The following is a 23,222-nucleotide window of genomic DNA, read 5'->3' as shown; positions in this document are numbered from 1 at the left end:
ACCAAAAATATCCTCTATATATATTTTTTGGAATTATGGATTTTGTACATGAATGGTTGACATGTGAGTGCAAAACTAAGGTGTTCACTAAAATCAAGCCATTATGTGCATTCACTTATTTTATTGGTAACAACAAATATAGCATTATATATAACATTTCATGTACTTTTTTGTAAAAATTTGGTGCTATAACAATTTAGAAACCATCTGTGATTGTCTTATTCTTCGAAAGAGTCTAACTGTCTTTGTATCAATCGGATTCAGCCTTCTCAAACTGATTATCAGAGTTGTGAACAGGTCAGTTAGATGCAGAATAGGCTACTTGAGTATCAACAGACTGCGTGAAAGTGTTAACAGCAACCCTGCATGAGCGACAGTATGAAAATGAGCAGGAAGCAAAAGGGGAACTGAGTAACAAGAGTCCTGTGGTTGGGTGGAGTTTTGTCCAATGTTGATCACATACACAGTCCAGTTTAATAACCTGCACTCAGTCTGACTGGTTTCATCCTGGTGCCAGATCACAGTGGATAAAACACAACTGAGGTAAGATATCTTAGGTTTCTTTATTACCCGAAAACTGTTCCTCTGTCAAAGAGTAAGATTGTGTAATTTGCCATTAATTGTGACTGGTCAGACATTGAGTAATAATGTTGCTTGAAAGGATAGAAAGAGACTAACCAAAGCAAACAAATGAATGCCCGGATTCACAGACAAGGCTTAAAACTAGTCCCAGAGTAAAATGCACGTTTGAGCTGTTTTAACTGAAAGTCATTTGCACTGGCATGTCTTAAAATATGTCAGTGCCATTGTTTTGTCTCAAGATGTAGTAATGCTGTAGTAACCAGTAATGCTTTTATCTGAGGCATGTTTATAAAAGCTACTTAAATATCCTAATTTAACTAAATCCTAATCCTGGCTCAATCTAACCCTAAATTATTAAATAAAAAAAGGAATTTGAGATTTTAAATACAATGTAATGGAGGGACACTCCATGATGGTAACTTATCTATTTTAGCTCCTTTTCCTTTTCTGTGCAATGCTGTTTGCAATTTAAAAGTAGTTAAAAAATACAGCTATTCATTGCTTGTTCATGTTAGTTCACAGTGCATTATCTAATGTTAACAAATACAACTTTTTATTTTAGTAATGTATCATTAAATGTTACAATTATCATTAACTAAGATTAATAAAAGCTGTAGAAGTTGTTCATTCTTGTTAATTAATGTAGTTAACTAATGTTAAGAAATTAAACCTTATTCTGAAGTGTCAATAATAATATTATGATTAAATAAAAATATACATCTACAAAAATAATGATGCACGAGTAAAAAATAATAATAATAACTTAACAAGAATATTACAGTTATCAGTACAATATATGTTATTGTTTATAAAACAATAAAAAATAATAAATAAATATCACATCAGGGATCACAGTAATCAATATTTAAAATTCCACATAATATTTGTAAATACATTTAAAGGGGTTCGTGCAACATTCCTATATAGTTAATTTTAATGGATCCTGCTTACAAATCTTGCACAAGGGCGAAATAAGGGACTTGTTTTGAGAATCAATAGTGCATTTATTTACCTCTATATACCACAGCATATACCACAGTGGTTTAAAGACACTGTTGTAGGGTTGATAACATTATTAATGAGGGTTATTTATAGGGTGTAGCTTTTATGCATTTACATTTCTTCATGTAGCAGATGCTTTTATTCAAAGTGAAATCCAAAATAAGTGACCAAATACGAACAGAACAAGAACCAGGCTAGTGTTTTTATACGGTTTTAGCAAGAATGTAGCCAAACATGGAAGATATGGGGGGGACTAATCGGTCATTAAAAACTCATATTTATCAATAATTATTCAAAAAATTTGAATTTGAGTGCTCTTCATTGTTTGAGGTGGATATAATCCTGTTTTTAACACTATAATATTCATAACTAACATTTAAACAAATGTCCCCATTCTCCTACACACCTTTGTGGGCAATGCAGTCAGAAAATATCTAACATCTATGCTTTGCATTTGTACATCACATAATGAAAAGAGTCCATTTTGGTGGATCTCAGTGATGTACATGCAAATTCAAATTCCATCGAATAACATTTACTGTCATATTCTAATGTCATTCATCATCATTTGGGGCATTTAGTAGGCTGTCCTGTTTTATATCATTTTAAATTATTGTTAAGTTTTTCATTTGTTAAACCTAAACACTTTGATTTGGCAATTGGATAAGAACAAATCTTGAACTGCATTGAGATGGATATAATTCAATTTAGATTTATTTGTATAGCGCTTTTCACAAAACATATAATTTTAAAGCAGCTTTACAGAAAATGCATGTCAACATTACAATTTAGAGTGATCTGTTATCAGAGGTGAGGTGACTATGTCCAAGTAATGGATTTCAGAAATGTACATTATACAAATCACGCAGTTAGCTAACATTGTATTCATTTAGACAATGTATTAATTTTAAGGCAGAAACAATGAGCTCATTGAAGTAATGAATACATGTTGTTAATAAAATGATTAGGATATATAGAAAATTGGATGATGACACCACTGTTTTCTTCAGAGCTGCTTTATAGCTGAATCAACATTGTTTCATAATTGGCAAATTTCCCAACATCGACCCTGTTATTGAACCGAACTGAATTAACACTGAACTGACCCAAAGTGAATAACGACACTACTGTCTGATGTAGAGCTGCTTATAGTTGAATTTAACTCAATTCATAATTTTACAGTTATTGAACTGAACTGAATCAACACTGAACGGACTTCAACTGAATAATCAGACTATTTTAATTGAATTCTGTCCTCATCATTGATCATTATTTTCCTGTAAAGCTGCTTCATAATAACCTGTCTTGTATAAAGCGCTATACAAATTAATTGAAAACAATAAGCATAACATTGTTTAAAAAATCTAAATGTTGCATTTGCCTTTAAATTAGCCAAGTGAGTAAGCAAAATATGAACCACTGGAACCACAGAGGTGTAGATAAATTGTGGTCAAATGTGACAGAATATCTTTTGCCCAGTTCCCTCCCTCCAAACATGAGCCATACTTGCATACTTATCATTCAGGAACCTTACAGTCGCAGGGCACTCTAGAAGGTTCCTGTTGCACAACATCGCTTTCAACGAAAAGCAAGTCTTTAAACGGCTAACCATAGGTTACATACATTAATGTGTGTGCATGAGTTAATTTATGCTACATTTTCAACAACAAATTTGTTATGCATCATAAACATCATGTATGATTTGGCCTAAAAAAAAGATGCACCTGCCCTGACACTAAGTATTATAGGAAATTATGGTCTTTAATAGGTTCAATCAACAAATAGTTACACTTGTGCAACATCTGCCTGGAAAAAACCCCCGATGTGAAACAGAGACAAGCTTAACAGTAATTATCTGACTCGTACGGCTTACTGATGCCGATACGAACTGTTTCCCCTTCCTCTGTATCACAGATCAACATTGATGCAACTTCCCTGTATGAAGTCTTATAAGTCATTGCCCTTTGAAAAAGTTGTCAAGCTTTCATAGTAAACAAGACTGCTAAATAAAATACAAAACTGGTATGCACATCCAAAACACCCAGATTGTGCTCAGGTGCAGGACAACTAAGTAACATAAACGGAAAAAAAAGCGTGAAGTCAGCACACTGAAAATAGCGGCATTAAATTTAATTATTAATAGCACAACGTTTCGACCCTCAGGTCTTCATCAGGCACATCATTGATCATAAATGAATTTGGAGCTGCTATTTTCAGTGTGCGGACTTCACGCTTCTTTTTTTGTAAACAAGGCTGCTATAACCAATACTTGTACACTGCAGTGCAGTCCTGACATACTAAACCAACACCAAACCCACACCATTATCACCCAGGTGTAGAGTGTGTTTAGTACATCAGCAGATGCTTGAGCTATTTTAATAGTAAATTATTAAGATAGAGTATCGACTCAAATATAAAGTGCCGGTGATGTTTGTATTTGTCACATACTATGAAAAGTTTTGATCATAAACTTTTTATGACAAGCTTTTGAATGTGTCAAAAGGCGGTGGTGGTGGAAGAAGAAGAAACCAGGAAATGCTTGCATGGTGTTTAAAAAAAGGCAGTTTAGTTTCTCTACCACAGAGCACAGACGACTCAGCATTTAACAGCTATGTGAGAGAAGCTTATTGCAGAGGCACTGAAAGTGATGAACAGAACTAACTGAGATGTTTTAAAGGACACTGAGATACAGGTAACTTTACCAAATGCTTCTTTGGAGTAAAACGTGTTATTTGTGGCACTTTTAATCGGAATACAAGAAAGGTATAAGGATATTAAAAAGGTTTTAAGCAAAAAGCAGTCAAACTTGTAGAGGCTAATCTTTATTGATTCATGTAAATGTGTGAAGTTACATTAGGTTAGTGATTGTAGTGCAAACCTAAAAGCTGTATTCAGTTAAAAAGTTCATCATCAAGGTCATTCAATGATTAACAAATGCTTTTTCCCTCAACGCATTCTTTCTCATTCATTTACTGGATTCAATGGGGCCCTTATGATGTTGTGTAATGTTAAGGATGAATGTCAAAAAGTAGTGTGATCTATTTGTTTTGTACTGCCAACATAAATATTTAAAACTTCAATACTGAATAAGAATATTGTTGCCAAGACCTCTTGCTATTGCATTAGATACGACGCAGGCCTTTAGGAGAGAAGGATGTGAATGTTCAGTTTTGGTTTGTAGAAAAGTAGTGATGCATGTGGTTGTAGGTTCACAGCTAAGATCAGCAGGAAGAAGCATTCATGATCTACAGGAGGAAATATTGGCAACAAAGGATGTCATTGACACCGGCAGGAGGACTCATGCAAACCATTTCTAATCAGACACGGCCCGCCTAAATCCACCTTTAGCTTTAGACAGGCAAAATCATTGTACAGATCTGTTGGAAAACTGTATGTAGCATAAGTGCTACCATTAGATACTAACCGTTAGATACTAACAATGTGTCATTAAAAGTCATTAAAAATCCCAGGATGTCCTTCGAAAAAGAGTAGGGGTGTAACCCCGGCATCATGGCCAAATTTTCCCCTTGGCCTCTGTCTATCATGGCCTCCTAATCATCCTCATATACTGATTGGCTTCATCACTGTCTCCTCTCCACCAGTAAGCTGGTGTGTGGTGAGCGTTCTGGCGCAATATGGCTACCGTTGCATCATCCAAGTAGATGCTGCACATTGGTGGTGGTTGAGGAGATTCCCCCTTCTATGTAAAGCACTTTGAGGTCTTAGAAAAAGCGCTATATAAATGTAACAAATTATTATTATTATTATGTGGAAGCAGAAGGGTTTGACATCAGGGGACATAAAAACAAAACACACACACACAAACAAACATATATCTATATACAACGTTTTATGTTAGATGCGATTAATTGATTTGACAGCACTATACTAAATACATATGTACCAACACCAATTGTTACTCATCACTCAAAAAGTAAACACACACACACAAACAAACATATATCTATATACAACGTTTTATGTTAGATGCGATTAATCGATTTGACAGCACTATACTAAATACATATGTACCAACACCAATTGTTACTCATCACTCAAAAAGTTAACTACCATGAAATCAAAGATGAAGACATGAAATATGTTCAATATAACAGTTTGTTTTCCACCCCTAAATTCACACAGATTAAAAAAATTACCATGCCAGACAACATTCTGGAGGAGATTTTTATAAAACGGTCCCAGCAGAAGAAGAAGACCTCACCTTTAAACTTCAAAGAAAGGCTGTTTGTACTCACTCAGGACAAAATATCCTACTACGACTATGACGTTGAAAAGGGGGTATGTTATGTATGACATTTTCTTACCATAACAGTAGATGTTAGGAAAATAACTCTTTATTTTGACATGAATTGGAAATTCACTCTGCCTATTTTCAAAATGCATTTTATTGATCTTATTTTCAATAATCCATTTCTCTTGGATGTACGTCACAATATGGAAGAAACGATCTGACGCTACTTCCGCTACATTGTGATTAATATTTATATATATATTTATTTTTTAATTAATTTGTTGCGATTTTGATCTTTTTAATATCATAATCCTACTGACTGTTTAGAAGAGGAAAAGCCTGAAGGGTTATGTGGACATTGAAAAGATCAAATGTGTGGAGATTGTTTTACCAGAAGACAGCGCACCTCCTGACCGACTCTTCCCATTTCAGGTGGGTCTCTGCAAATACTAAGACATTTAAAAAAAAACATTCAAGACTACACATTCTTGTTCCCCAACTTCAATGGGAACTCTACGTTGGTCATGTGAAAATTTCTAAACATTTTAATATGCATTCTATGTGTATTTACTGCAATCATGTTACTTCCACTTCCCTCATTAATATATTGAATATAATCATGTCATCCTTTTCAATTTGAAATATATGTCGCTGTATCTGTACTATAAGTTTCAGAATTAGCTGTCTAGTAAATATATGCGCTAACAACATCGAAACAGTACTGAGCTGATAGTGCAAGAAGAAACACTGCTCAGGATTTCAACCATGATAAGAGGCTAAGAGTAATGCAGCAGAAGTGAAACCTATCCTCTTCAAAGTCTGAAATCAGAGGAACAACAGAACTCAACAGGTGCTGACTCTAAAACTGCTAGGCAGACAAAAACACTGTAGGCTATAGCTTCAGCAACTTAAGCACAAAAAAGTGAGTTTTCCATCTTCAGACCACCGACAAACAGAAAGGGCACCAGGAAATGAATGTGTCAAACAACAACAGTTTGTGGTTTTCAGTTTTCAGATTAACGCATAAAATTATGAGCTATATGTATTTATATATCTTTATATAAAGTTACGTTTGATGAAAACCTGAATGTCGACTTTGCAACCTTTAAAAAAAATAGCACTAAAAAGAAACTAGGTGCAATAAACAAGTGAACAGCAAATTAAAGGGATAGTTCACCCAAAATTAACATTCTGTCATTATTTACTCCCCCTTAAGTTGTTCAAAGCCTGGATAAATGTATTTCTTCTGCTGAACACAAGAGAAGATATTTTGAAGAATGTTTGTAACCAAACAGTTGTGGGGCACCATTGACTTTCATAGTATCTTCCATACAATGGAAGTCAACAGGGCCCATCCAATTTGATTACAGACATTCTTCAAAATATCTTCCCTTGTGTCTTTGTGTTCAGCAGAAGAAAGATATTCTTACAGGTTTGGAATAGCTTGAGGGGGAGTAAATGATGACAGAATGTTCATTTTTGGGTGAACTATCCCTTTAAGCTACAAAAGAAAAAGGAAATGTTTGGCAATAATAGATTATGTTGAAATGCAACAGTTCATATATAGGCCAAAGTCATATATAACTTTGTATTGTGATGTATTTTTCTTTTCTCTCACAGATAATCTATGACGAAGGTCCCCTTTATATATTTGCAAAGTCAGATCAAATTCGCAAGCACTGGATACATGAACTAAAAAGTGGTCAGTAGCTTATTTATTTTGAGTCATTATCACAAAGTCCATTCAAATTAGTGAGCCATCTTTATGTGGACTACATTATAGAAAAGATAAAGAGAAAAGTATAATGTTTCCCATAACACAACATTCAAGTCCTATGCAAAACTCTGTTTATTCAATGTAAATGGTTTCCAATGTACCTGTCTTTAAGTGGTGCGGTTCAACAAGGACCTGATCCAGAAGTACCACCCGTGCTTCTGGGAAGATGGCATGTGGAAGTGTTGCCAGCAGGAGGTGAAGCAGGCCATGGGCTGCAAGGTGCTGGAGACCAAAAATGGAGGTTAGAACACTGCTGCCGCACTTCAACAATAAAGTTCAGAACGTTCGGGTCCGTTAACAGTTCTCACAGGTTGATTTTTCCGCCGCATCTGAAGAAATTTTCTCACTGTGTTTCCCTCAATACATCGGCAACTACTGAATCTACAGCGCAAAACTACTCAGGATGACCAGTGTAGTCCGTCCAATTAATCAAGCAGTCTGGGCTGCATTTCTCAAAAGCATCGTAGGCCTAGATCGTAGAACCATTGCCACCAATGGTCTCTGCTCACGATGCTTTTAAACTCAGCTCAGCGTAAAACGTCACGTGTTGTCATCTCGTAATTAGGCTACAGTAATTCTGTTGTATGGACAAAAATTAAAAACACAATGATAATACTCAAAATATCTTTTGTGCTACACAGAAGAAAGAAAGTCATACAGTTTTGGAATGAGAGTAAGTAAATGGTGACAGAATATAAATTTTCTGGGTGACCTATCCCTGTAAGGGCCAATTATTGTTTCTGCATTTATGCCACCTCTAAATGATCTCATCATTTGACAATGGAATGGTCTTTCTTCCAAATATTTATTCCCTAAAAATACACTACTCAGATAGTTTAACTGAACAAACGTAGCATAATGACAATAAAGATTAGTTGCGATTTCCAACCGTATTCAACAAGGCATCAATGCATAATCAATTCAATATTTAATAGTTAATGCTAATTTATATGTATTCAATGCTTGTCAATATTTCTTTCCCTTTTTCTAAGGGGTTTTCAAAAGAGGTTCCAGGAATCGTGATTCCAGAAAGCCACTTCCACCAACACCTGAGGAGGTCAGTTACCAGTCTATCCAGTCAGTGATAATATATGCATAATGTACAATCAGATTTATCCTTTAGAAATTATCTGTGTTACTGTCCTGCTTTAGGAAAAGCCACCCAGGCCTCTGCCCCCCCAACCACCCATGCTCCCTCCAGCATTCAGTGTGGGCATGACTGTTATAGCTGAATATGAGTATGCTCCAGTGACTCCCCATGACCTAGAGCTGAGAAAAGATGAGGAGTACACACTCTTAGAAGTAAACGATCCCAATTGGTTTAAAGCCAGAGATAGATTTGGGTAAGAGACTGCAAAATGAATTAGCATATGGCTACCCTAGTGAAAAATCTCTTTACCAAAATGTATTTAAAATACATTTATTTCATACTAAGTATACTACAAATCCATTAACATATTTACTCACATATTGCTTGAGACTTACTGATATACATATTATTAATTAATAATAATATACATATTATTAATAATATTATGAATTGATAAAGCTTTATTTGGAGTACTTTTTTATTGCACAATGCACATTTCTCAGTATTAAGCCTAAAATGTTTAATATCACTATTAGTAAGGATAGTGTGATATCTGTAAAATATCAGTCATTACAACAAAATATTTCAATATTTCATTATAATACAATAAAATATTTAAAGTGTACTAAAGTATACTAGGAATAGTATAAATATAACTTTAGCACTATTTCTGGATAACTAAATGGCATTAAGTTCAAAATGTAGTTGTTCCAATTTAGCAGACTTTAAGTATAGGCCAATATAAATTTTATCATACCAAAAGTACAATTGCAGGGTATTTATATAAAGTACATAAATATGTATTTGTTGTATATATTTAGTATAAAATAAATGTATTTCATTTTTCACTAGGGTTGTAATGCATGATCTATCTGTTGTAGACATCTAAATGTGCAAATGGAGAATGTACTTGATAAACACATTAACTGCTGTCGAATTATTTGCATATCTGGGGAAACTTTTACAGGCTGTGGGCAATAGGTAGTCAGGTGGAACTAGCTGTGTAATCAGGACTGTGTTTTCTTAGATACGAAAAGCATTACTGATCTCCTGTTTACAGAACTGAAGGCTACATCCCAAGTAACTACATCGCTCAGGCCTTGAATGGATTGGAGAAATATGAGTAAGTAAACATTCAGCAAAATGGACAACTACAGCCTTCTACACTAGTTCGAAAAGGTGAACAATTTAGAATCTTATAAACACAGTTCAACCACATTTTAACAGATTATTTCCTATCTATCTTGTAGTTGGTACTGTAAGAACATGAACCGCAGCCAGGCAGAGAATTTACTGAAAACAGAAGTAAGTATTGAGCAATGGTGGCAATCCAAAACATAATTGATTGATCATCATCAGAAAAAAAAATATTGTAATAAAAAGCTTCTTACATATATACATATTGTAGGTTGAATTGAGATCAAATGTATCACTTGTTTTTTTGTTTGTTTGGTTTTTTTACATTGAAATCATTATAAACATTGGCACACCGACTTGAATTCAGCATAGTCTATATTTGTTTAATGTACAGAATGTGTTCTGAAATGTTATCTTTCATAAAAATGAAAAATAAAACAGAATAAAGATGGCGGTTTCTTGGTGAGAGACTCGGGCAAATTCACTGGAAAATACACTGTCTCTGTGTTCTCCAAGGCTGGTGGGTGAGTTTGATCAAGCTACACATTTGTTTTTGTTTCACGGTTAACTTATCAAAATGAAAGTGGAACACTGACCCTACGGAAGAGAGATGTAAATCTCTCCATGCAAAACTAGGAAAAGTCCTTTCCCCGTTCATGTTTCACACTGTATAAATTGTCACAGGACTGCGTTGTTGCTCTCTCATTCTTTGTAAGACAGATTTAAGGTTTGACTTAAATCCCAAGTGATTGAACTTCATTTCTGGTCTCTCTCCAGGGAGACTGTTGGCAGTTGTAGACACTACAACATATGCGTCACTGCAGAAGGCCAGTTCTATCTAGCGGAGAAACACAACTTTTGCAATATCCCAGAACTTATTAATTACCACCAGCACAACGCAGCAGGTAAATCTACTCGCATGTGAATACACAATGACAAATGATGGCTCTAAATGTATTTAATCAAAGCAAATATGTCTGTTTTAGGACTAGTGAGCAGACTAAAATACATTGTGTCAAATCGGGCTCAGAACGCTCCCTGCACTGCTGGTCTGGGTTATGGTGAGTTTGTATTTGTTAGAGCATGGCACTAATAAGGAGCACTAATTAAGAGTTCTTAAAGGGTGTTGATTAAAACAACGTGCTTAAATTGCCCTCTACTTTTCATTCCAGGGAGTTGGGAGATTGACCCCCGTCAACTTACATTTATCAGAGAACTTGGCAACGGTCAGTTTGGAGTGGTCAAGTATGGGAAATGGCAAGGCCGTCATGACGTGGCCATTAAAATGGTCAAAGAGGGCTCAATGTCGGAGGATGACTTCATTGAGGAGGCCAAGGTCATGATGTAAGTAGAAACTACCGTTCAAAAGTTTGGGTTCGGTCAATACGTTTTTTCAATTTTTTTATTTTTTTATTATTATTCAGCAAGGATTTCACATAAATTATGTTCTTTTGAACTTTCTATTCATTAAAGAATCCTGAAAAAAAAAAAAGGTTTCCACAAAAATATTAAGCACCACAACTGTTTTCAACATTGATTATAATAAGAAATGTTTCTTGAACACTGAATCAGCATGTTAGAATGATTTCTGAATGATTTCATGATGCTGTAAATCATCAATTGCCATCACAGGAATAAATGTTTAAAAATGTTACAATTTTAAAATATATTTAAATAGAAAATAGTAAATAGTAATAATTTTCCACAATATTACTCTTTTTACTGTATTTTTGATTAAATTCAGCCTTGGTGAGTGTAAGAGATTCTTTCAAAAACTTTTTGAACAGTACTGTTTCTCCATCTGTGATTGTGATTAAAGTTGTTAATACACTTGATTGTTCATTATCAGTGTTTATGTCCTGTTTTTCATTTATGTTTATTTCTCTATAATCATTTTCTGCTTTATAACACTATAGGAAACTCTGTCACGAAAACCTGGTCCAGCTCTATGGCGTCTCCACAAAACAACGACCCATCTATATAGTCACAGAATATCTTGCCAATGGATGTCTGCTGAATTACTTACGAGATGACCTGCAGCACCCCTCCAGCGTTCTTCTCCTTGAGATGTGTAAAGATGTCAGCGAGGGAATGGCCTACTTAGAGGCCAATCAGTACATCCACAGAGACCTGGTTCGTGAAACACAAAAATATTCCTCAACTGGAAGAGATATTTTACCATTAAAATTTCCCCAAAAATTCTTTTTTTTCTCATAGGCTGCTCGGAACTGTTTAGTAGACTCAAATGGAACCATTAAAGTGACTGATTTTGGATTGTCAAGGTAATTGAATGCATGGCGAACAACACTATTTAAGCAAAATTCGCCATACTTTCTCTCTGCATAGAAATCATTGCTGTCCATACAGGTATGTTCTGGATGATGAATACACCAGCTCTGCTGGTTCAAAGTTCCCAGTGCGCTGGTCGCCTCCTGAAGTCCTCCTTTACTGCAAGTTCAGCAGCAAGTCAGATATTTGGGCATTTGGTGCGTCACTTACCACTGCATTTCCAGCATAACTTTACCTTCTGTCAAACCAACTGTTTCATTTTCTCTTTTTTTATTTGTCTGACAGGTGTTTTGATGTGGGAGGTATACACTCTTGGCAGAATGCCTTATGATCGGTGGAACAACACAGAGATAGTAGAGAAGATTTCTGCTGGTCACCGGCTGTATCGCCCACAAATGGCCAATGACAAAGTTTTTTCCATTATGAACATCTGCTGGCATGAGGTACACAGCTTTATACTAATAGTCAAAAACATTTTTTGAATTAAAACTGTTTTATATTAATGCAAATTTATACATGACTAAAGTCAATTAGTTAAAGTTTATGCCCTCTCTTTTTTGTAGAGACCAGATGAGCGCCCCACGTTCGTAGATCTTGTCATGACCATCAAGGATTTGCTTTTCAATATGTAATCGACATAGCTACTGTGCACCCTTGAACATTAAGGATACAGTCCACCAAATGCAATTGAAAGAATCATTATGTAACTTGTCTTGAATAACCTCCTCAATTACGTTCTTTCAACTAAGAACCCAATAATGTGAATGCTGTATTACACATGTCTTTGATAATTTTGTAAAATGTTGCAAGAAAAAAAAGGAGATTGGAAATGAATGTGATTTCTCATTTAACATTGCAGTCTTACAAGCTATGTTGTATTTAGTCTATAAACCTCCCATCAGTTTCATATATTAATCAAAAGCTATCTTTAATATTATTGCAATTATTTATAATAACCAGCAGAAACAACAATAAAAATGTAGGACTGTATTGTATATAATGACTGTGGCTGTGTATTGATATACAAAAATATAGAAGTAGCTAAACTTTGGTAAAACAATCTCTAGAAATCTTCCAGGCTTGTAGTGTAAATATTTTTTTTATTCCAATCACGTTATCTCCAGTGGTTGAAATCTGATGAATATTTAATTAAGGACTAAACTTTGTCTCTTTTTCATCTATCTGTGTACTGAATAAAACAAGAGCAGTTTCCAGTATTCCCCTGGCTCCACTGATTTTAGTCATAATCTTTTATTCCTATTCAAATTACATGCATTTGTCAATAAACACTTAATTAAGAGTGAAAATTCTTTTACATTCAAACATCATTTTAATGAAAAATTTTTACATTAAAGAAGTATAAAATGGCCTTATCTCTCTCCCGCCTGATCCAAACTAACCTCCAACATTAATTTCCACAGTAACACTTTACAATAAGGTTTCATTAGTTAAAATTAGTTTACTACATTAGTTAACCTGAACTAAGAATAAACAATACATCTACAGCATTTATTAATCAGTTAATTTCAATATTACATACATTATTCAAATCAAAAGTTGTATCTGTTAACATTAGTTAATGTGTACTAACATGAACAAACAATGAATGACTATTTTTTTGAACCAACATGAACAAATATTAAGAAATACTGTAACAAATGTATTGCTCATTGTTAATTCGTTAGGTAGTATTTAGTAATGTTAACAAATGAAACCTTATTGTAAAGTGTTACCAATTTATTTATTTTTATTTTATCATCTATAACTGTTGTTGTTTAAAATACAAACTGCTGATTTTAAACTGGAAAAGGATCAAAATGAAACACTTTATATTAATGTTTACACACTTGAGTTTCAAAAGCAGACATTTGACATAATAAAAATTCACCAAATTCAGTAAAGTATAAACCATAGAAAGTATCATCTCAGAAGGGTTTCGTTTCTTTAAAGAAAAGATAAATTCCCCAAAATATTTAGACAGACAGAGCAGGGGACTGTAATGTCTGACAATAGGGAAGTTAAGAACAAAATCTGGCAACCAGGGTTACAGTGTTACAGTCACTTCACCAGGAAGTTTATTCACACGAGACGTAACTGCCACCGATGGACGATACGAATGCAAGGTAAGTCAATTAAAATATATATTTATATTTCAATAGTCTCTTAAATCTTAATATGAACCGTAACTTGAAAAAAACAATGCTTCTTTGTGTAAAATACACTAAAGCTTAGTGGGCTAACCAAAAGCTATCTACATCGTTCTAAAAAGTAGCTTTCTCTCTTTGAAAATGCTGTGACCATGCGTTTCCTGTCGTTATAAATGTTTAGAACAGTTGAACAAATAGTCTACAATGAAATCTCATGTTTTATTGCTTTGAAGTAGGCTACTGGCGATGTGAAAAGCAGGAGTCACATGAGTCACATGATTTGCTTCTTATTCTTTCTGTGTTGGCTACCTAGACAGTAAGCTGTGCTTACTATGCCCTAAAATGCTATCTAGGTAGGCAGCTCACAGTTTTTTTTAGACAGACCCGTCGATGTAACTATAACATCTACTAGCCAAATGTAATAGTTCTTCTATTATAACTGCGTTCAGATGGATGCTGCAAACCGCACCGACTTCTACATTGGTTTGGCTCTTGCTGTAAGTTCCACTATCTTCATCGGTGGCAGTTTTATATTGAAAAAGAAAGGGCTCTTACGACTGGCAAAAAATGGCTCTACTAGAGCAGGTAGGTGATTAAAATGTACCGAGTACCATTGCACAATACTTCATTATATAGTATTTCAATTGCATCATTTTTTTGTGATGGATTATTTCCTTTTTCTTGTGCTGTCTAATCAGGTCTGTTCTCTTCACTATTCAGGTCAAGGTGGATATGCATACCTGAAAGAATGGTTGTGGTGGGCGGGGCTAATATTAAGTATGGCATTATCATATTATGTATTTATTTGTCATAAGTAAAGCTGAATTCTAACCAGAATATGGACCTTAATCAGATGTGCATGTAAATATTATCAGTGTATGTGGATTTATAGATCTTAGTAATGAGAGATTGCTATCTACACAGTACACATTAATATGTTATTATTATGAACACCCTAATCACAATCTTTTGTCTTGTCGTGTATTTTATTTTTAGTGGGAATAGGTGAGGCAGCAAATTTTGCAGCTTACGCATTCGCACCTGCTACGTTAGTAACACCCCTGGGAGCATTGAGCGTTTTGGTCAGGTAAATTTACCTAGTAGTGTACATCACCTTTATTATTTCAGTCTGCGGTATCACATGATCCTTTAGAATTCATTCTAATATGTTTAATTGGTGCCCAGGAAGTATTGCTTATTATAATTTATGTATTTTTCTGATTCATATTTTTGTCGAATGATACATTTATTCAGGATTCTTCAATGAATAGAAAGTTCAAAACAACAGTATATATTTGAAAAAGCATTTGTTTTGTAATGATATAAAATACTTTATTAGTACTATTAGATTAATTTAATGCATCCTTGCTTTAATACATTTATTTTTTGTGCAGGTGTGTACAGTCTCAACGGAACATTAATTATTCGTCTAAAATATGTTTTTACTGAATGTATTACCTTTTTTTTTTTTTCATCAGTGCTGTGCTCTCATCTTACTTCCTGAGTGAGCGACTGAATATCCATGGGAAAATTGGCTGTGTGCTTTGCATCTTCGGTTCCACCGTAATGGTGCTCCATGCTCCACAAGAGGAAGAGGTTGCTTCATTGACAGCAATGGCAGAGAAACTCAAAGATCCAGGTTAATTTACAAATACACTATGGATACCAAAGATACCTGCCTAATGTACAAGTACACCATGGCCCTCTGTGAGCTCTGTACTGTTTTTTATAACCGTCGTCTTTCTTGCATGTATCACAGGATTCATCGCTTTTGCTGTCTGCATTGTCGTGAGTAGCCTGGCCCTGATCTTATTTGTCGCACCTCGCTATGGTCAGAAAAATGTGCTGGTGTACATCCTCATCTGCTCTGTGATTGGTTCATTATCTGTGTCCTGTGTGAAAGGCCTTGGCATTGGGATCAAAGAGCTGTTCGCTGGTACAGCTGTTCTGAAAGAGCCACTGTTTTGGGCTCTGCTCATATGTCTTGTGATCTGCATCAGTATCCAGATAAGCTACCTTAATAAAGCCCTCGACATTTTCAACACTTCTATAGTTACACCTATTTATTATGTCTTCTTTACTGTATCCGTCATGGCTTGTTCGGCCATCTTGTTTAAGGAGTGGCTTCGAATGTCCACCGATGGGGCTGCTGGGACTGTTAGTGGCTTTCTTACCATCATCATTGGCATTTTTCTTCTCCATGCTTTCAAGGACATTAACTTTAACTTGGATTCTCTACCTTTATATCTGCACCGTGGACGTCAAGGCAACACGTGGAGCCAACCGTACGTGGCTTTGCCAACCGACGTGACGATTTCTGTGGACCAAAGCAATCTGACTAAGGAAAGAAGCGCAAAGGGCTTTTTTCCAGAGAGTTTAGACAAGAGGAGCAATGGTACATTTTTTATCTAGAATAATATTAGCAAAAATACTGATTTACTGCATGCTACTGTACAAGCATAATTTGCAAACCATTAATACTGTGAGAGTACTTCATTTCATTTTGTGTGTGCGCGTGTTTTAGTATACAAGATACTTCTTACATATTTTCCATCTATAATATTTCTTTTTAGTTTCACACTGTTGATATTTTCAGAGTAACGATGATGTGCCCAGTCAGCATAATGTTTAAAAATCTGCTGTACAATCTTGTTAAATGTTACATTATTTATTCTATGACCAAACCAGCATTGTTTAGGATATGCATATGATTACATTCATATCAAGCACTTTAAATGTATCAGCTTAATATTCAATGCCTCATCTGTTCCATAAATACATGATATTATTTAATACAATGTGCTTGACTTCTTATGAACTATCATTCAAAAGTTTGGGGTCTGTAATATATTTTTGATTGTTCTGAAATATAGTATTTTATTCTCACCAAGGCTGCATTTTTATGATAAAAAATACAGCAAACAGTAATATTGTGAAATATTCTTACAATTTAAAAGTACTGGTTTCTGTTTTAATATATTTTAAAATTGATTTAATTCCTGTGATGGCAAAGTTCAAAACACTTCAGTTCAGCATAGAAAGTTTAAAAGCATTTATAGTACATTTTCTGCAACATTATAAATGTATTTACTGTCACATTTGATCAATTTAATGCATCCTTGCTGATTAAAGAAAAATGTATTTTTACTAATTTTTATTTTAAAAAAATTACTGACCCCTAACTTTTGAACGTAGTGTAAATGTCCTATACTTGTCTTCGGGAACATATCTGTATATTTGAAAAATGTTTTCTTAAGCAACAACTGAACTTGTGGTAAACTTGAGGTGGTGCATTGTTTTCTATATTCTATGTACATAGTGCCTGCTAAGCTATTTTAATAAATAGCACACCGAAACCTCTAAGAAGTCTCATTAGTATTTATTTAAGGAGCTTGAGCATTTTCTAACTTGAACTCTGCTTTCTCCTGTCACATTTTTACACATCATAGGAATAAACTGCAGAGAGTATCTTGTCTTTTTATTTCAAGTTCACATTTCAACACACACTGTATAAGCCACAGATCCTGAAACAATCCCAGTAAGACGATGCATTGTATACTTGGTAATGTACTTTGACGAAAGTGATATGCAGAGCCTCTTCCTCAATTCCAGATCAGATCTGTACAATGGGATCCACAATATGTACCGTACTCGTTTTCATACCAAAACCTTAGAACTGGGAAATGTCAATTATAATGATGGTAATAAGTAGGGCTTTCTATGGGACTGTGCATGCATCCATTTGATTTCTAATACATGGCCTTCAAAATAATAGAGCAAAAAGAGGCACTTTTGTCTTTGAGAAATTAACTGAATCCTGTATATAGCGGTTGCTTCACAGTTTTTGTTGGCATGACAAATCCTCAATAAGTGGCTGAATTTCTACTAGTCTGTCATGGTCTCTGAGAATGTTCCTCTACTCCTCTGAGTTTGCTCTAGTCTGTTGAGGATGAATTGACTTGTATCGATGAATCGTTCCACGCAGTTTACAAAACACACCTCTGTCTTGGAGTCGAGCTTTGGACCAGGCTTATCCATGCACTTCTCCTGCAAAGACAAACACATTATGAGCTCCAAAAAACACACAAAACTAAAGACTTTGCTGAATTTGTGTGTGTATGTATGTATATTGCATGAACAAGATATACAGCTCTTAATTAGTAATTAATATTAAAATAAATATACTACTGTTCAAAAGTTAAGTACAATATATAGAAATTAATACATTTATTCATTCAGCAATGATGCATGAAGACAGCAAAAACCTTTATAGTGTTACAAAATATTTATATTTTTTAAAAATGCTGTTCTTTTGAATTATCTATTCATCTAATAATATATATAGATCAGTTTCCACAAAAATGGTAAGGAGCACAACAGTTTGTTTTTTTAACTGATAATAATAAGAAGAAATGTTTCTTGAGCAACAAATCAGCATATTAGAATTATTTCTGAAGGATCACGTGACACTAAAGACTGGAGAAACGATGCAGTGAAAATTCAGCTTTGACATCACATGAATAAATGTATAAATGTATATAAAACACGGCTGGTTTAAATAATAATCATTTGTCATTACAGTTTTATTGTATTGTATTTATTGTATATTTGTTCAAATGAATTCAGCTTTGGTGAGCTGGGATGGGAATCGTACCGAGAAGAACCCAAAGGGTCACAAGCTCCGCGACTAAAGAGGGCAGCACCTTAAATGAATTGCTTGAACTACATAATGAAACATCTTCCAAATCCACAGATCATACATGCTAGGACAGGATATACTGTGCAGTCAGTCTCTCTGTACAGCCTCACAAAGAGGATGCATTACGCAGCCCATTAGGACAGAAACACACTCACCCAGCACACTTCTGTCATCTGATGAACTAGCTGCTGAAACCTCTGCTTTTGAGACTCGATCTCGATAAACTGCTGCAGTTGAGGGTCTGCCGTGGCTCCTTGATTGTCCATTGGGGAGAAGAATAGCAAACGCTACACAAAATAACTCAATGGTGATATCTGACTACTGTATACAATGTCCCAGACTCCCAGCACTACGCTGACCTTCACGTGCCTCGATAGCCAGGAACCAGTAGAGCAGAGCACCAATAAGAAAGCGTGAAATGAAGAGGAAACGGATATGACTTGTGGTTGCAGGCGGAAGTTGTAGAATCCACAGCAGGACCAGGACAAGGGTGTTAAGGAACAGTAAGGTTGGTGAGAAGAAAAACATTTTCTTGCCTTGTATTTTGACTATAGTGACATTAACGACATTATCGTAATTAAGCGAGTTATTGTATGTTTGGGGGGTAACGTTATAAATGTGTGTGTAAACAGAGACAGTGCGATTGAGTTGAATGTCAAGCAAGGTCTTACAGAAAGCTGCTAGCCTAGCCACATAACGCTTATAAATGTGACTAAAATGTTCAGTGAGTTTTCACTGCACTCCCCGTTAATTAATGGTAATAGTAACCATTTAATTTAACGTATATGATTTTTAAGTAACTATATTAATTCGTATCTGTCAGCTTTGCCACATGTACAAGTTACGTTTGAGTCTTGTTTATCAGTGTAATATTTAATTTCTCAATCCGTTACTCAATGAGTAAATTGTCCTCACTCAAAGAACGTCTTTTCGTACAATATCCAACCCCCCCCCCCATAGTGAATTTTATATCAATGTTTAATATGCTATTTGCATTATGTAGCATTCATATAATGTACAGTTTTATATTCTAAGCCTGATTTTGTACAAATAAGTTAAGTTACAGCTGACTTGACTAGTTTATTCAGATTAACTTATTGAATAGATACAACAATTTAATGTAATTAATTCATTGAATTAGCAATATTATATTTAAAATGCATGCATAAAATAGTAAAGTACATAAAACACCAACCTATCAGTTAAATTAATTGTTTTCTTTTGTAATATATTTTAAAATGTAATTATTACTATTAGCCTATATATATATATATATATATATATGTGTGTGTGTGTGTATATATATATATATATATATATATATATATATATATATACATACAACCAGTCAAATAAATTAAAATTGAGTCAATTATTGACATGCTTATATTATTTTAAATGTACTAAATTGAACCTTGATTTCATTTCCCTTAGATCAGCTTTCTTGGCACAATGGGTCGTCACTTCGGAGATTTGGCCAAGATAAGGCATGTGATCACCTACAGTATTTCCCCCTTTGAGCAGAGGGCTTTCCCAAACTACTTTTCCAAGGGAATCCCAAATGTGTGGAGACGATTCACATCATCTGTATTCAAGGTTGCACCACGTAAGTAATTTTGAGCCAAAATTAAACACAGTACAGGTGTTAAAAGTGTGTGTGTGTGTGTGTGTGTGTGTGTGTGTGTGTGTGTAAGATATAGTTGGTATTTTCACCCCAAAAAATGGGTTTTAAAGGAACACTTCACCCATTTGCATTAGACTTTGTATCTTTAGAAACCCAGTCACATTTTCGAATGGTCGTAATGTCAAATGTATTGTTCACTCAATGTGTTGATGTTAGATAAGGCATTAATGTTAATTAATGGTGTCTTAATGTAGTGTTACCAACTAAACAGGAGATAAAACGTGTTTTATTTGACTTAATTGACTGTCCTTTTATTTAATCCAAAACTGCGTTCATATTTAAAAGGCCTTTTAAACTAGATACAACGAACCGCACACGATACCACTTTAGGGGCAGTTCACATATCGCGTTTTATGCGCGTGCAAATTCAGTGAGAAGCACTTCAATGCATCTCAACAGGTCATGTGACAAAAACAAGCCTGTTACGGCCTTTCCGTAACAACATGGAAAGCTCGGCCGAACAGCTGATCATAGCTGTACAGGGTGGCTTTTTATTTCTCATCTCAATGAATATATCTAGTAGTAAAGCTAATGCAAGGGCTAGAAATCAATTAATTATTTGATGATACTTCCTCGTCATCATGGAGAGCGCAGTTTGCACGAGTTTGCACCGCTTTCTCCTCTCAACAAGCGCGTGCTTTCCCTTTGCGTCTGCCGTTGCTATGCAACCATGAACAGAGGCGCGCCTGGAAAACGAATTTGCACGCGCAAAAAACGCGCTATGTGAACGATTCATTCCTACTTTCTTGTCAACAAGTAGATTCAGAGAAACCGCATTAGCAGCGCCGCCGGTCGTCGTGTCTCAGTGTGTTTATGGGGAAAATGTAGGCCTGTTATTAAATCGATCCTCTGAGTTACGGATCGATCTTTAGAAATTAATATGAAAATCGATTTAGAATTGGTGAATCGATTTTTTCAACACAGCACTAATTTTAAGAGTTTCTTTTTTGTGTGAATGCGGTCCCTGATCTCAGCATCGAGTCTGTCTGGGATTACACACAAACTGAGACAGACTAAATCCTGAATAACTGTGGCAATGTCTCCAAACGCTTGAAGAAACCTTACTGCAAAGCTTCATTACTGTGAAAAGTTTTATACTCTTGTGTAAAAAACTAAATCAAATCAATATTTGGTGTGACCACCAGTTGCATTTAAAACCGCTTTTGTCCTGGGTACACTTGCACAGGTGCACTTTTTCAGGTAGCTCTGCAGGCAAATTTCTTCAAGCTTCTTGGAGACATTGCCACAGTTCTTCTGGATTAAGTCTGTCCCAGTTTTTTCTGTTCCTTCATGTAATCACAGATGGACTTGATGGTGAGATCAGATCTCCGTGTGGAGCACTGACTGTTGTCAGACCTGTCGTGCATGCAACAATCTCACTGGATTGTTACAATTAATGGCAAAAGGAATGTTTGGAAATGTAAACTGATATTTCCTAATGACACTACAGCAAAATATATAAATAACTGGCTTAACCATTTTTCTGGGTGAAAATACTAACGTGCCTTTTGCAAGGTACTATAAATAAATATGGTCTATACTATTCTATGTACAGATTAAAGCAAACATTGTGTGTGACTAAACTTCTCTACAAATCTTCATCTCTATTTACAGCCATGATTCTGATGTACCTGACCTACACATGGGGCAATCATGTACATGAACAGGGCAAAAGAAAGAACCCTGCAGACTATGAGAATGACAAGTGAAATCGCCCCGCTGAAGATGTGTCCTTGTGTAACTTCTTGTTTCTGAAAAATTAATCAATAAAGTAAATATTTATGGGAAAAATGGATTTGAACTGTCCACTTAATCAACATGATTCAATTTAGTAGCTTGTTTAATAAAGTACCCTGATCATCAGGGCCTGATGTGATGCATTACTCGAGATTATCCTCTCATTTGTAACGGCCATTTTGAAATATTTGAATGACGAGTCTACTGCCAACAAGTATTTTTTTACACTTACTGGATACCAAGGCACTCTCTCTTTTTTTTTTTTTTTATGTGAAGGCACAAATTAGCAAGTTTTAATGCATTTTATAGAGATTTATTTTTATATTTTTACTTTTTTTTTTGGTATACTAATGATTTTTTTTATATACATTAAAATTTAATTAATTCGTTTTTCTGTTGTAAATGTACCATGTAAAGATTTCTGAAGTTTAACAAATTTAATTAAAATAACTGGGGTGGACAATACTTTTTCAATGTGAATCGTCAATGCAGAAATCTGACAAATTTACCATTTTACTCAATGTGCCGTATGCTATAGGGATGTTCGCCGGAGTCAAATGTGACGTCACGATATGGGCGTGGTCGCGAACTGGTTGGCAGAAAGAACCAAAACATGTCGCAGACTCGCAGCAGTCTACCTGTGTTTTGTCAGCATATGCTAATTATTTGTCCGAAGAACCAAAAAAGAGATATAAGGTTAAGCTTTTATATAACCAGGGTTCATGTTCTCTGCCTGATCAATATCACCTGAGTGAGAATTGGAGCAAAAGCCCGGACACATGGCCAGATTTGACATTCGGCGACATCTATCTGTATCTCATCGACA

The 23,222-nt window shown here is 35.0% G+C and overlaps 4 protein-coding genes across 6 annotated transcripts; 3 read left to right on the top strand and 1 right to left on the bottom strand.

The window, feature by feature from the left end:
* Positions 1-411: 411 nt before the first annotated feature.
* btk (Bruton agammaglobulinemia tyrosine kinase) lies at positions 412-13,432 on the top strand. 2 transcript variants are annotated; one of them, XM_079630747.1, is made up of 18 exons: positions 412-543; positions 5,728-5,883; positions 6,164-6,268; positions 7,457-7,538; positions 7,726-7,854; positions 8,606-8,670; positions 8,766-8,956; positions 9,764-9,826; positions 9,954-10,008; positions 10,282-10,364; positions 10,618-10,745; positions 10,827-10,901; positions 11,013-11,184; positions 11,757-11,973; positions 12,058-12,122; positions 12,208-12,326; positions 12,415-12,572; positions 12,693-13,432. In XM_079630747.1, exons 2-18 carry the CDS (start codon positions 5,743-5,745, stop codon positions 12,759-12,761), a joined length of 1,917 nt encoding a protein of 638 aa, XP_079486873.1. In that variant the 5' UTR covers positions 412-543; positions 5,728-5,742; the 3' UTR covers positions 12,762-13,432. The 2 variants fall into 2 exon arrangements, with proteins under 2 accessions (XP_079486873.1, XP_079486874.1); XM_079630748.1 differs by lacking the exon at positions 412-543 and adding an exon at positions 4,147-4,276.
* A 697-nt stretch (positions 13,433-14,129) lies between these two features.
* On the top strand, positions 14,130-17,744 carry LOC307007615 (magnesium transporter NIPA2). Its single transcript, XM_079629806.1, has 6 exons — positions 14,130-14,252; positions 14,726-14,861; positions 14,997-15,053; positions 15,273-15,363; positions 15,755-15,915; positions 16,036-17,744. Exons 2-6 carry the CDS (start codon positions 14,726-14,728, stop codon positions 16,686-16,688), a joined length of 1,098 nt encoding a protein of 365 aa, XP_079485932.1. The 5' UTR covers positions 14,130-14,252; the 3' UTR covers positions 16,689-17,744.
* Position 17,745: 1 nt separating this feature from the next.
* timm8a (translocase of inner mitochondrial membrane 8 homolog A (yeast)) lies at positions 17,746-19,380 on the bottom strand. The gene is made up of 2 exons (XM_079629808.1): positions 19,131-19,380; positions 17,746-18,323 (listed from the first exon to the last, which is right to left on the bottom strand). Exons 1-2 carry the CDS (start codon positions 19,239-19,241, stop codon positions 18,162-18,164), a joined length of 273 nt encoding a protein of 90 aa, XP_079485934.1. The 5' UTR covers positions 19,242-19,380; the 3' UTR covers positions 17,746-18,161.
* Positions 19,349-22,861, top strand: uqcrq (ubiquinol-cytochrome c reductase, complex III subunit VII). Of its 2 annotated transcripts, none has more exons than XM_079629809.1 (3): positions 19,349-19,483; positions 20,410-20,581; positions 22,274-22,861. In XM_079629809.1, the coding sequence occupies exons 2-3, from the start codon at positions 20,428-20,430 to the stop codon at positions 22,366-22,368; spliced, it is 249 nt and encodes an 82-aa protein (XP_079485935.1). In that variant the 5' UTR covers positions 19,349-19,483; positions 20,410-20,427; the 3' UTR covers positions 22,369-22,861. The 2 variants fall into 2 exon arrangements, with proteins under 2 accessions (XP_079485935.1, XP_079485936.1); XM_079629810.1 differs by having other exon boundaries at positions 19,405-19,487.
* Positions 22,862-23,222: the final 361 nt, after the last annotated feature.

This window comes from Phoxinus phoxinus, assembly GCF_949152265.1.
Source record: "Phoxinus phoxinus genome assembly, chromosome: 12".
NCBI lineage: Eukaryota > Metazoa > Chordata > Actinopteri > Cypriniformes > Leuciscidae > Phoxinus > Phoxinus phoxinus.
Note: the sequence above shows the minus strand (reverse complement) of the source record. Positions and strands in the feature narration are given on the sequence as shown.